General features: G+C 28.0%; 3 protein-coding genes across 3 annotated transcripts; all 3 read left to right on the top strand.

Moving 5' to 3' along the window:
- Window positions 1–790: 790 nt before the first annotated feature.
- On the top strand, window positions 791–2,622 carry Phum_PHUM569170 (brain-specific homeobox protein, putative; the record flags this gene model as incomplete). The annotated part of the gene is made up of 7 exons (XM_002432038.1): window positions 791–892; window positions 980–1,109; window positions 1,189–1,376; window positions 1,449–1,552; window positions 1,819–1,946; window positions 2,195–2,434; window positions 2,486–2,622. The coding sequence occupies 7 exons, from the start codon at window positions 791–793 to the stop codon at window positions 2,620–2,622; spliced, it is 1,029 nt and encodes a 342-aa protein (XP_002432083.1).
- Window positions 2,623–3,020: 398 nt separating this feature from the next.
- On the top strand, window positions 3,021–6,623 carry Phum_PHUM569160 (uncharacterized protein; the record flags this gene model as incomplete). The annotated part of the gene is made up of 11 exons (XM_002432037.1): window positions 3,021–3,096; window positions 3,218–3,312; window positions 3,419–3,845; window positions 3,935–4,330; window positions 4,409–4,816; window positions 4,894–5,148; window positions 5,387–5,578; window positions 5,665–5,870; window positions 5,934–6,113; window positions 6,193–6,335; window positions 6,428–6,623. The coding sequence occupies 11 exons, from the start codon at window positions 3,021–3,023 to the stop codon at window positions 6,621–6,623; spliced, it is 2,574 nt and encodes an 857-aa protein (XP_002432082.1).
- A 1,198-nt stretch (window positions 6,624–7,821) lies between these two features.
- Phum_PHUM569150 (porcupine, putative) lies at window positions 7,822–9,586 on the top strand (the record flags this gene model as incomplete). Its single annotated transcript, XM_002432036.1, has 6 exons — window positions 7,822–8,024; window positions 8,098–8,459; window positions 8,530–8,737; window positions 8,811–9,057; window positions 9,135–9,260; window positions 9,338–9,586. 6 exons carry the CDS (start codon window positions 7,822–7,824, stop codon window positions 9,584–9,586), a joined length of 1,395 nt encoding a protein of 464 aa, XP_002432081.1.
- Window positions 9,587–14,231: the final 4,645 nt, after the last annotated feature.

The following is a 14,231-nucleotide window of genomic DNA, read 5'->3' as shown; positions in this document are numbered from 1 at the left end:
AATCGTTCGTTCCATCGGGGTTGTGTGTGAAATTTACTTTTTTTTTTTCGAAAGCGAGTACGAAAAAAAATTATTGGAAAACTAAAAAAAAAAAAAAAAAATGGGGGGTGGGTAAGAGGGTGGGGTGGGGTGGAGGGGGGGAGGAGGGAAAACGACGACGATAATAAAAACCAAATCAGCGAATGATAATAAATCTCATATTGACTTCATTTTAGAATTTGTTTTTTTTTTTTTTTTTTAACTAACAATCGTTGAGGGGGGAGGGGGAGATTTTCTACATAGAGAGAAATATCCGGAAACCGGAAATGGTTGCTCCGGCAACAGCTAAGGGGTGAAAATTATTAGCCAATGAAAATATTTGAAAATTTTTTATTGTCTCCGCCTACAAAATGTTTTTTTTTTTTTTTTGAAAAATGTTTCTTTATTTAATTGAATATTTGAACGGGAGTTTTTTCTCTGGAAAAAAAAAAAAAAATTTTCTTTTTTCACCATCTTTATTTTTATTTATTATCATCATCATTATCGAAAAGTGAAAATTTTATAATTTAAAACCCGAAAACGGTTCATTTATCATTTTATTTTTAAGGATTAACGAACATGGGAAAAGTGTTTGATTTTACGTAATCAATTTTCCTTTAATAATATTATTATTATTATTATTATTATTACTCGGTGGTAAAAAGTTTTATTACTTGTAACGGATTAATTTTTTAAAAAAAATTTACATTTTTGTGATTTTTTTTTGGTGTTTTACGTAAAAATACGCGTTCGGTGGTAAAAAAAAAAAAAAATGGAGTTGAGAAGGATTCCAGATTCCAGATCAAATAATAACCGAACATCTTTTTTAATAAAAGATATTTTATTTCGTCATCAGAAGCCATCTTTAACTCAGGTACGATTTTTATTTTTAAAAAAAAATTTTTTTTTTACCAAAAAACAAAAGGAAAAATGTTGAATTGTTTTCCTGCTGGAAATTTAGGTATCTGGATTATCAATACCGGAAGGTTATCACGGAACATTATTACCACCTGGTAATTCACATTTGCATCATCCTCCTGCTGTACATCATTACCTTCACGAGCCTGAACCTTTTTTTTTATCAACACCTGGTAATTATTATTATTTTTACCCCCTTTTATTGTGATTTTTTCCCCGTCGAATTAATAATAATGATTTTTTTTTGAACAGGTTTACCGTTCGGTACTTTATTTACCGGTTTAGATTTAACGGGTAAACATTGTCGTCGAAGAAAAGCTCGAACGGTTTTTTCCGATCATCAATTAACAGGTTTAGAAAAAAGATTTGAAGCCCAAAGATATTTATCGACACCGGAAAGAGTTGAATTAGCAAATGCATTAAATTTATCCGAAACTCAAGTAAGTTTTTACATAACAACAGAAACAACAGCAACAGTAACAATAATTAAATTTTTTTCTTTTTTTTTAAAGGTGAAAACATGGTTTCAAAACAGAAGAATGAAGTACAAAAAACAATTAAGAAAAATAAATCACGATAAGAATAGGCAGACGGTAGCAGACGACAGCACGGGTAAGTAAAATAAATATTTAAATAATTTAAAAAAAAAAAAACCCAACAATTAATAAATAATTAAATAAATAAATAAATGGTAGTAATTTAAAATGGTTTTTTCAAAATGGCTGCCGACGATAAAGGAAAATACGATGAATTTCGTGGGGGGGTTACGTCAACCGTTTTTTTTTTTTTTTAAATTGAAATTTTTAACGTTTTTTTCTATTCGAAAATGTAAGAAAAACGGTTAATTTACCGGAAAATTATATATAAATGATTTAATTTAAGGAAAATAAGAAAGAAGAAAGTCGTCCACAAATTACAACAAGACGAAAGAAAATTTTCAATTAATTACAACAAAAAAAAGAAAACTTTTTATATTGAGAAAATTTACTTTGATGTGACAAAAGTGAAAAGTTTTCTTATTTTCTTTTATATCTTTAAAAGAAAATTTTGTTTTTACTTTCTTAGAAGTAAATAGTTTTCATTAGTTAAAAATTATTATTATGCAGCATCGATATTTTACTCCCCCGCCCCGCCCCCCTTGAAAACCTTTTTCCCAAAGTTAAATTTTGACTCCCTCCCCTCCCCCAATAAAACCCGAAAGTTGGTCGAAAGATGGTAAAAAAAAAAAAAATTTTTATTTTTTATTTTTTTATTAAAGATGTTCCGGTGGATTTTTCCAGAACGTCAAACGGTTCAATTTCTTCAAACGACTGCAAAATAAATATTTATAATAATAATTACGATGGTATACCATCAACGGATAAATACGTTAATAATGGCATCGTTCAAAAATATTTCGATTCGAAAGAAAATGAATATAAATTATTAGAAAAATGTAAATATCGCGTATCACGTGGGAATAATGATGATAATAATGATGATGATGAACAACTTATACGTAAATTAAAATCAAATGATTCATCGAAATATTATTATGGAAATTATTTAGATATTAATAATAGTGATAAAGAAAAAAAAAGAAATTCGTTAATTAATAATAATAATAATAATGATGGTATGAATGGTTGTAATAGTGATAGTGATGATAGCGATGATGAAATTGATATTGTCGGAACTCAGTGTTAGTTTTTGATTTATTTATTCATATGTATAACATTCGAATTTTAATCCATATATTTAAATAATTATTATTATTTAAAAATATAATCCATATTTATAGCCATTTTGTACGTGATGATTTTTTTGTTTGTTTAACAGTGTTGTCAAACCGTCTGTGTTGTTGTTTTTTTTTCTTACGAATTGTTTAATACACACAAAAAAATATATATATATATATGTATAAATATTTTGCTTATTATTATGTTTTTTTGCCGTTTAAAATTTTTATGATTATCACTTTTGAACGTTTTACGTTAAAACAGTCGTTACGAAAATAATGTCGCCATTTTTAAAAAAATTAGTTTGTTTTTTTTACGGTAGAGCGTGTTACTTACCGCGTTACATTTTACCGGTTAAAAATCAATATGACGGGGAGGCGTCGTCTGCAAATTTGTTTTTTTGAAAAAAAATTAGTTTCTAATTTATATTTTGTGCTTGCGAGTGATAGTTATTTATTTTTATTAAAATGTTATTATAAAGTGAATTTGTTTTCAGGAAGTTATTGATTAAGAAATGACAGTTAATTTGTCATATGTTTTTTTCTTAGTTATTATTATAACAGTGGCGAGTTCGAAACCGTTTTTTGATTTAGTAAACGGAAATCCACATTTTTCATCGACTTATTTCGAAAGAAAAAATAGCGCATCTGGAGAATTTGTGGATGTATTTATTAACAAAAAAAAAAAAATAAATAATAACTATTATATATTATTTTGCTCGAAAATAATTGAGATTTATATATTTTGTTTTTAAACTTTTTTAGGTATTGAAAATAGAAAAAAATTGCGGTTTGCAAAAATCATGTCCGGAAAATTCATTTTCAATTTTTTTATCAACCGGTTGTTTTCCAAATACAAAACCGAAATTATGCATAAATGGTTTGAACATAATAAAACCATTGCAAAAATCCGATGCACGAGGTCTCAACATAGCAGTTGTTCAGCAGAATAATTTTGATATAATTTCAGTAAAAAATTTTGATACGTACAAATATAATAACTCAAATGAAATTTCCTCCTGGATAAAAGGAATATCAGAAAATGATATAATAATTGCATTCACGTATGACGAAGCTTCGAAAAAATTAAAAAAGGAAACGATTGATTTATTAAATAATTTAGGAAGTGGTAAAATACAAAATTTACAATTTCGTTCTCAATGGTATATGATAACGCAAAAAAGTAATGATGGTATGAAACCCAAATTTATTTTTTTTTGTAAAATTTTCTCCCTAATTTAAACCCCCCTTCCTTATTAATTGTTTTTTTTCGTCTGTTAGGTTTTACCATATACGAAAAGTTAACGTATGCAAATCATAATGAATGGGCAAATAGAATTGAATTTAAAGGATGCATACCTAAAAATATACCGAAAAAATTCACCATAGCCGACGAACCTTTTAAAACAAACGTTAAAAAAAATAAATTTTGCGAAAAAAAAACAAATTCCGAATTCAAGGGATTTTGTAACGAAGGAAGATTCGACATGATTATGCCAGCTTTATTAACAAATAAAAGTCTAATAAATAATTTAGTTTATACTTTACCGATTTATATTTATGCGAGTACAAATATAGAAATTTTAATATCATCCATGGATAGCTTAATTCACCAACCTGGTATTGTACAGAAACAAATTACAATATTACATTGGGAAAATAATGAAGATATTGAAAGTAAGATGTTGACAAATAATAGAGGGGGAAAACATCAAGAAAACCTTTTTGTTTACATAATTTTTATTTATTTTAAAGATATTGCAAAAATATATAATGTCCGTTTCATTAAAACGGATAATTTCACAACGTTCGAAGAAAAATTATCGGGAGCACAAGAATTATCGAATAAATTTCATCCAACTAAAAACTATTTGATTGTTATTGATTCTGACGTAATACCATCGCCGGATTTTTTATTTTTCATGGCACAATTACTTCCTGTTTTGAAAAAAGATCCGGAAGTTTCATTCATAACCGGTTGGAGTTCTAATTGTTATAAATCAAAGGGAAATGTTCATTTGGCTTATAGAATTTACGGTACTCCCATATATGCCGCATTGATTTCTGCTAAAAATAAAAGTACATTTCAAGGTGACATGTTTGCTCCTGACGTGGCAAGAGTACAAGGTCCAGATGTGTGTCACCTTCCGAGCCTGGAATGGGGTAAAATATATCATAAAGTTAAATATTTACATCAAAAAAAAAATCTTTATTAACCCATACTTATCATTTTTTTTTAGATAATTGGATAGAACGTCCACAAGACCTGATAAAAAGTCGTTATTTTCATAAGTTGGTAATGTTGACTCAATTAAGTCAAATCATCGACCCGGAAGAAATATTAAAATCGTGTTCATCGTCGTTAATTAAAAACGATACGAATGCAATTTATATAAAATCCGACGATAAAACAATTCCGCAAATACTTAAATGTTTGGGAATAATAAATAATCAATATGGAATGTATCACGGTATCGTTAGATTGTTCATTCGCGGTAAAATTGTTTTATTAATAACGAGTAATTCGACTTTTTATAAATCACGTCCGATTACGTCAGTTTAAAAAAAAAAAAAAGGTATTTTTACTCTATGGTTTATTTCCGGTGTCGTTGCCAAGTTACCGACGACAACAAAGTTTTTTTAACTTTTAAACCAACGTTGTTATTATTATTATTATTTTTTATTTATTTATAATTAACGTAACTAAATTAAAAATGGGTGATGCACAATTAGATTATAATTGTAGGTTGACATTAGCAGAACAAAAACCTAAAACATCTTATGAAATCGGATTAGCTTATACTCCAGGACAAGTTGATATGCAGGAAAGATTGCCTTTTCCTCCTATTCCTTATATAAGAACGGATGAAACGTATAAACCCGGGATTATATACACGCCAAAAGAAGGATTAAAAACTACTTACAGTACGTATATAAGAGAAGAAAATTATTTATTAAATATTTGTTTTGTTTTTATGTATTCGGCCATATTTGTTTTTTAAAATATTTAGATGAAAATTTTGTTGCACCGATCGCGGATGACAATTTAAATAATTTGCCATCGAAACTATTATCACAACATAGAGAATATCCTAAATATGATAAATCCATTTTGCCGGGAAAGTTTGAAATTAGCGAATACAAAGAAGAATATCCTATAAGGGATTTTGAAAAACCTTCGAAAGGGATCGACATAGAGCGTGAAACAACATGTCGGGTAAACAATTTTTTTATTAATATTAATTATTTGTTGATATATATGTTTGATAATTATTTTTAGATGATACTTACGGGAAGAGACGAAAGAGAATCATTGCCTTTCATTCAAAATTATAATAAATATTTAGATATATATTTAAGCACGAGTAGATTAGCTCACAGAGCTTTTACAGTACAAGAGCAAAGAGGTATCGCTATGAAAGATATAATTACATTTCCGGAAACGATGGGCATTCCAAAAGTAATCATTTCCTGTTTAACTGTTGTAAAAATTAGCCTTCGAGTTATAATAAAAATTTATTTTTATAAATACATTTTAGGGACGCGGATACGGTTGTAAATTTCCCGTCGTTTCCGGTAGAGTTTTGGATAATCGTGATCCAAACATGGTCGATAAATTATTATTTCCGATCGATGCAAAATTAAGATATCTACCTAAAGGAATGCCCAAAGTACCTCATTTGTAAGAAAAAATTTTTTTTTTTTGAATATTTAATCGGGGAACATCGGGATAAAATTTATAAAAAAAAAAAAAAAAAAAATTATATTTTCCAGCGGGTGCGAAACCGAAACTCAAGCATCATTTACAAGACCAGAGGGTTGTGCAGTTACAAAAACATTTGCAAAATTTGGAGAATTTAATCAGTGTATTATCACTCCAAGTACGAGACAAGCCATGTCTTCTCCAGGAATGTACACGACTGAAAGTAACGTAATACATAATCACGGTTCTCCACAAGCTGTTGTGTAGTTTTTATTTAAATAATTTTCAAAAATGATAATTATACGAGAATGTAATATATAGAAAATGATGTAAAACTATTGAAAATATAAAAAGAAAAAAATATATAATTAATGTAAAGAATAAAATGGCTTCGTGTTTTAAGAAAAATTAATAGGCTTATATGTATACATAATAATAATCGTTCAAAAAACATTAAAAAGACGTTAATTTATTTATTTAAGAAGAAAAGAAATTAAATTAATGACTTATAGTCTGACTGTCTCTAAATACATAAATTAAAAATTTTAATTATGTAATTTTTTTTTTTTATCTTTTATCTCTCATTTCCGGCGGTTTATCAATATTTAAAAAAAAAAAACCGTTTTTAATGTAGAATATTAAAGTAATTTTACCAAAAAGATTTCGAATCCACATAAGAGAGGAGTTATTATATTTATTTTATAAATGAATTTTTTTTTTTTTGTTCTTTTAAATAATTAAAAAATAAATTATACGTGAGTACGACGACTTCCTTTTAATTATTTCATTAATTTCTTAATGTTGTATCTCTTCTCATTCGGTCGAATTAAAATTTTCTTTTTTTTTTTTTTGTTACATTAGGCATTTTAAATTTGTTGTACGTGTAAGGGTTTTTTTTGTTTGCGATGATAAAATAATTTAAGTAAATTTTTGGCGGTTTTTTTGCTTTTTTTTAGGCAAATAAAGGTAAAATAATTTTTTTTAAATTGTCGATTCTCATTCGTTAAATATTTATTATTTAGGTTTTAGTTACTTTATAACGTTTATTTAGTATTTTTTTTATTTGAAATTTTTTAATTTTGAAATATTATAAATAAAATATTATTAAATATTTACATAAATATTAAAAGTTTTAATTTTATTTAATTATTAATACTGCTACTGACAAGTTTATATAAACACGAAAATCAATTTCAACAGGTGCCATTTTTAGTCACGTGATCATGTTTTAATTAACGTATTTTTTGTAAAACCGAATATTGAAAGAAATTAAATAGTATAAATTTTATGAATGCATTATGTAGTTTTGTACGGAATTATTTACATAACGTAATTTTTTTTTGTTTTTAAATTATATTTTTAAACAAATTCAATCTAACCATTATACAATTTTTTTTTTTAAAGACAGATCGGCGGTGAATGCCAAATTCTGGTTAAAGTCAAAAGGTAGTTGAACATTTTAATTATGGATTATGATTATGATTTGGATTATCGTGAACTACAAAATGACCAGGATCCTTATTATTACACAGGAGAGAATGATGAAGACTATGAAAATTTAGAACCTGATGTCACATTTGAACAAATTTTTCATATGTGCTTAAAGCCAACATTATATGAATCTTTTAGAACAGTATCTCACATTTTCATTTTTTGTATAATTTATAGGTAATTGATTATTATATAGAAAATTTGGATTTTATGTGAATTTCTTAAATTAAAATTAATAATTTGATTTCAGGTGTTCTTTGTGTTGTATCAAAACACCAAGCGTTATTCAACATTTAATCAGTTTTGTCACTGGTTTTTTAAGTTTGTATTTTTTATTTTCAACCAGTGTATGTTTTATACTCTTACTTGCTCTTTTTAGTCATATTTTACTTTCCCTCACAACATTCTTTCAGTGTGTAAAATATAGAAGTCTGTCACTTATTGTTTTTACCTTTTTGTATCTTGTGATTTGTGAACTGTATTTAGTAGATGAAAGACATTGGCATCGAATTAGAGGTTCACAAATGATAATCGTTATGAAAACAATAAGTCTAGCCCTCGATTTAGATTTGGGAAAAATGAAGACTGCTCCAAGTGTTATCGAGTTTATCGGTAATTATAAATGTTTTTGAGTTACTTCACACCTTGTGTAAGTCACTAATAATTTGTTTGTATTTTACAGGATATTTATTATGTCCCAACTCATGTATATTTGGTCCATGGATATCGTTTAATCAGTATACTTTACACTGCAAAGAAAAATTGAGTTTTAGATCTGCATTTGAAATAATTGCCAAGATTTTTTTAGCTTTTTTATTTTTAACAATATCAACGTGTTGGTGTGAGTATTTCATTCCTCCTACAAACTGGAAATGGTTGGCTGCTTACAGGTAAAATTGCACTTATTGTTTTTTGTTCGTTGTAAAATTTTTAAATTACTATTGTTTTATAAATTATTATTAGGGATGCCTTATCCTTTCGAAGCAGCCATTATTTTGTGAGTTACCTCTCTGAAGTAACTATATTATTAAGTGGTTATTCTACGAATATTTTCAACGGAGTTACAAAACCGTTGTCTGTTGAATTTCCCAGATCGATTGTAAATGTTGTTATTTATTGGAATATTCCAATGCACAATTGGTTAAAAATATACATTTTCAACACGACAAAAAAATTTGGAAACTTCATTGCTATTTTGTCTACATATACTGTAAGTTTTATTCACATATTGTTTCGTACCAAAAAATAATAAACGATTATTTGTATAATTTGTGTAATTTATTTCAGGTAAGCTCGTTATTGCATGGAATAAGCTTTCAATTAAGTGCAGTATTATTATCTCTAGGGGTTTATTCTTATGTTGAAGTCATGTTAAGAAAAAAATTAGCAACAGCTTTCAGTGCTTGCATTATGGTAATTAAAATTTAATTATTACTCGAATACAATTTCGCTTTGTCATCATACTTATCGAGGCATTTTATTATTTTCAGGCAAAAAGTTGCAAGTCGACTTGTGGACACATGTATAGAAAATATCATCCTTTGGTATTTCTCGTCAATATTTGTTTAGTATTATTGACAATGTTTCATTTAGCATATTTGGGAGTTGTGTTTGATTCTAGTCAAGAGGAAGATACAGGTTACACATGGCGTCACGTTTTAAAAAAATGGTCCAGTTTAGATTATCTCAGCCATTATGTCGTATTTTTGAATTACATCATGTATTTTTTCATCAAATAAGATGACATTTACTTTTGTAAATGGTGAGTACACTCTTAATTGCATTATATTCGAGTAAAATAAATTTGGTTCCCCCGCACACCACCCCTCCCCCCAAACAAAGTTCTTTTTCTTCGGTTAAAAATTTTTTTTTTTTTTTGGAGTGACTTTGAACTTAAAAAAATTATATTTTGTAAAATACTTACTACTCTAACCTTAAGGTATTAACTCATATTCAAGGTTGAGAGTGTTTCGGTTTAAAAATAATGTTTTGTGTTGACATAAAATTTACTATTGAACAAATGAAAAATATCTCTTGTTGACTATTGAAAAGGTTAAAAGGTTGCAATGGTGATTGCTATACGTTCCGCGTACGCTTGTAAATCATGAGTAATAATAACATTCAAGGCTCGCCGAATGATTCATTACAATAAAAAAAAAAAAAAAAAAAAAAAAGTCAAATCTTGCCAAAGTTGAGTTTTTATTCATTTTTTTTTTTAGTGAGAGAGAGAGAGAGAGAGAGGGAGGGAGGGAGAGGGAGAGAGGAATATATTGATGAGTAACAGGGATCAAGTAATGGTTGATCTTACAATCAAGGGCAAGGACGATTAAGGTCATTAATGACATGGATAAAAAAAAAAAAAAATAGAAGAAGACTGGAAAGTTCATCGTAGTCTCACATACGAATGAAAAAATATTTTTATATATTTATTTTTTTAAATACAATAATCGTACCTAGTACCTGAAAGTTTTTTTTTTTTTTAAGAAATCGTATTGTTATTAAAAATTTAAGGACTTTATCACTTTGTTACTTTCGTTCTTTGTTTACATTGACAAATTGTTGTTGTTTTTAATCTTCTTCGACATTGCAAAAAAAAAGGGAAAAGGGGGAGGGGAAATGATTTTACAATTGATTTAATGAGGAGGAAGGAGGACATTGATGAAGATTTAAGAGAAGGTTTTATTTCGTCTCATGTGATTTCCCCAACCCCCCCGCACCTCCCCATTTCGTAACAAGTGGGAAGATTATCAAATTATATAATATATATTTAATTTTCCTTGACACCGTTAAATTTTTTTTTGTTTTGTTTTGTTTGGTTTTTTTCTTCTTTTTTCTTTTTTGTGAATAATCGTTAGAATAATAATAATATGAAGAGAGAGAGAGAGAGAGAGAGAGAGAGAGAGAGAAATGACGTGTGATTTTTTTTGTGAATTTTAATAAGGTGATTTTTATAATTTTCAACAAAAAATGAGGAGATGGAAAACTGAAAAGATTTAAATTATTAATTATTATTATTATTATTATTATTATTATTATTATTATTATTATTATTATTATTATTATTATTATTATTATTATTATTTTAAACGATGACGAAACGGTGATAAATGAGAGAAAAAAAAAATTTATTAAATATCGTATACGTAATTTTTATTATCATATTGATAAGAGCGAGGAAGTTATTATAACTCACTATCAATCATTCGATAATTATAATCATCGATTAATAATTTAAATAAATATTTACCGTCAATGATGTAAATAAATATCAAATGGATTATTATTAATTATAATAATAATAATAATAATAATGATAAAATCTATTACTTTATTTGCATAAGAGATGAATCGCAACGTAAAAACTTATCAATTTAACAACATCTGTTTAAAAAAAATTCATCCTTTTGATAAATTGAACCTTGACCTCCTCCTCCTCCCCCTTCCCTATGAAAAAAAAACTTTGCCGAGTGACAAACTATAAAAAATATTATTATTATTATTGTTAGATGACATAAAAAATGATGAAACGTAAACGAATTTAAATTAATTTGATTTTGCCAAACGAACACAAAATGAAAAATATTATTATTAAAATGTTGTTGTTGTTACGTGAAATTGAATTCAAATAATAATAATACTTAATAATAATAATACTTAATAATAATAATACTTAATAATAATAATACTTAATAATAATAATAATACTTTATTGTTATAATAGCTCACTGAGGGGGATTGCGACATCCAACAGCCAAACAGTCGAAACGTCATCAATTCCCTGTACAGGATTAAGGAAAGAAGTGAGAGGGTGGATGATTCGTGGACCAAAGACAAAAAGAAATTCTGAAAATGATCACGTGATTAACCTAAATCCTAATTTTGGATTCCGTGCAAGAAAATAAAATAAACCAAAAGGGAATAAACAATGAAAGACTTAAAAAATTGCATTCGAATAATTATTATTATTAATAAAAATTGGGAAAAACATTTTAAAAGAAGAAGCAGCAGGAAGAGTAAGAGGAGCAGGAGCAGCAGCAAGAGCAGGAGCGAAGGCAAAATTTTAATGGACGTTTAATGGAAATGACGTGGAAATAGCATCAACGTTTAACTTATACCTCGTCGCAATTCGACAAAAGTAAGTTGAAAAATTTTTTTTCAAATTTCTTATGACACGAAAAAAAAAAAAAAAAAATGTCGACGATATTGTCTTTCCAAAACGAAGTTTGTAAGGGGTTGTGTCGTTTGTTTGTTGTTTGTCTGAACAACAACAACAACCAAATTAATTTCAAATTCGTGGATCCATCAATCTGCGGGATTTTTTTTTTTTTTTATAATTAAAATTTTAACATGTCGGCTCTTTTTTTAATTTAATTTGCAATCAAAATCCGGTTTTTCCGTTTTGGACGTTGTAAAAAAAAATCCACGAAGTAATTTAAAATTTTTTTTATTTTATTAATCTTTTTAAACATCGAAAATAATAACGATAATAATTTTTAACAACCTCCTACAAACGACTTGGTTGTTGTTGTTGTTGTTGAGTAAAGGAAGGGAGTATAATAATTGGAAAATCCGATTTTAAAAAAAAAATGAGCATCGTTTGAGATCTTTCGAGTTTTTTAAATAATTTCGTTTCGAACATTCTGATGCCACGACCGAGAGAGAGATAGAGAGAGAGAGACATCGTTAACGGCAAAGAAAGAAAGAAAATAATAATAATAATAATCGAACAGGTTTCAAGGTTGCGGATTGACGAGGCGCGAATAATGTTTAGATTGTTATTATATAATACAATAATAGATTTGTGCGAAAACGTCATCGCAAAAAAAAAAAAAAAGAAAAACCCACGCTCGGTTTTGTTTTGGCCCCGAAGAAAAATTAAAAGGAAGCCTCCGGGCTGCTGGAATGAATCTCGCTCATGGAAACATGTTCTGGAACATCGTTGGGGAAAAAAGGGCGTTGCTTGCATTTCTCGATTGTGTTTTTTTTTTTGCGAGCGCGATCATCCGGGTATATTATTATCATTATCTTAAGGCAGTTTTTTTTTTCGGGTATGATGGATTGTTTTATTTTTACCGCACGCACTCACGCACACGCACGCACACACACACGCACTCGAGAGTTTTAATTTAATATGATTCACGGATTCATCATGAAAACCGTTGAGGATTCGTTCCAAAAATAGAATTTATTCAACTTGTTTGAGAATCACGCAATCGATTTTTTGCGTGCGTGTTGTTTATTATTATTATTATTATCATTCTCGCGCCACGTTTTTTATAATATTTATGACGGAAGCAAGTTTGGAAATTGTCGGAAAAGTTTAGGGATTTTTTTTGTTGTTGCTTCCTTTCCGTTACAATTTTGTTTGTTTCTTTTTGATAGAGATGCGTAGGGAAAAGACGAAGCAGGGGGTTGGGGGGAAAGGCGTATCGGGTAAATAGAAAGAAAGAAAGAAGGAAAAATTCACGATTTGACGTGTATCGATTAATTTGTTTTCGTTTATCGATTAATTTAACTGGAACTGGATTATCCAGAGACGAGGTGATTGTCCCTTCCTCATTTCCTCCCTTTCTTCCTCCCTCCCTTTCTCCTCCCCCTCTTCATTTCTTTTTATTGAAAATTTGTTGTTTATTTTTTTTAAAGTTCAAAGAACTTTTTTTTTTTTATTTTTTTTTTTTTTCAAATGCGTGGAGAATTAAAAATGGCGGTAGTGCGGAGGGGGGGTGATGGTAGAAGAACGACGAAGATGGTAAAAAAAAAAAAATTAATTTGAGCAACTTTTTTTTTTTATATATTTATTTTTAGAGGGAAAAGAAGAAGAAGACGTGGGAGGGAGTAAGGAAGGAAGGAAGGGCAATCGTGGCATTTAAATTTTTTTATCTTATTACACGACGGCGTTTAAAAAATCAAGTTTTAACGTTCGCTGCGTGGGTTTAAAACTTTTCTCATTATGTCAATTTGTTTTAAATTTAATTTTTTTTTTTTTTGCGCATTTTAAAATTTTGAAAATCACGTTTTTCATTATAAAAATGGCAACAACAACAAGAACAACCACAACAACCGCAACAACAACAACAAAAAAAACCACTCAATTTTATTTTTTTAACAAACGTTCAATGAAACAATTTAAAAACGGTAATTAATAAAATTTAATTGTTTGTTAGCGTATTTGTAATTAGCGGGCGGGGCGGGACGGGTAGAAATAAAATAAATGTCGAACTTTAAATTAAAAAAAAAAAAAAATTCTAGAAAATTCTATTAAAGAAAATTATGATGGATGCCTTCAGGTGAGCATCATCACGGGTTTATGAAAAAAAAAAAAAAAAATCTCCGATCGGAAACGAGCGAGTCATATTTTTTTAATAAAAAAAAAAAAAAAAATCC

Source organism: Pediculus humanus, genomic scaffold (assembly GCF_000006295.1).
Source record: "Pediculus humanus corporis 1103172108302 genomic scaffold, whole genome shotgun sequence".
In the NCBI taxonomy this organism is placed as follows: Eukaryota; Metazoa; Arthropoda; class Insecta; order Psocodea; family Pediculidae; genus Pediculus; species Pediculus humanus.
Note: the sequence above shows the minus strand (reverse complement) of the source record. Positions and strands in the feature narration are given on the sequence as shown.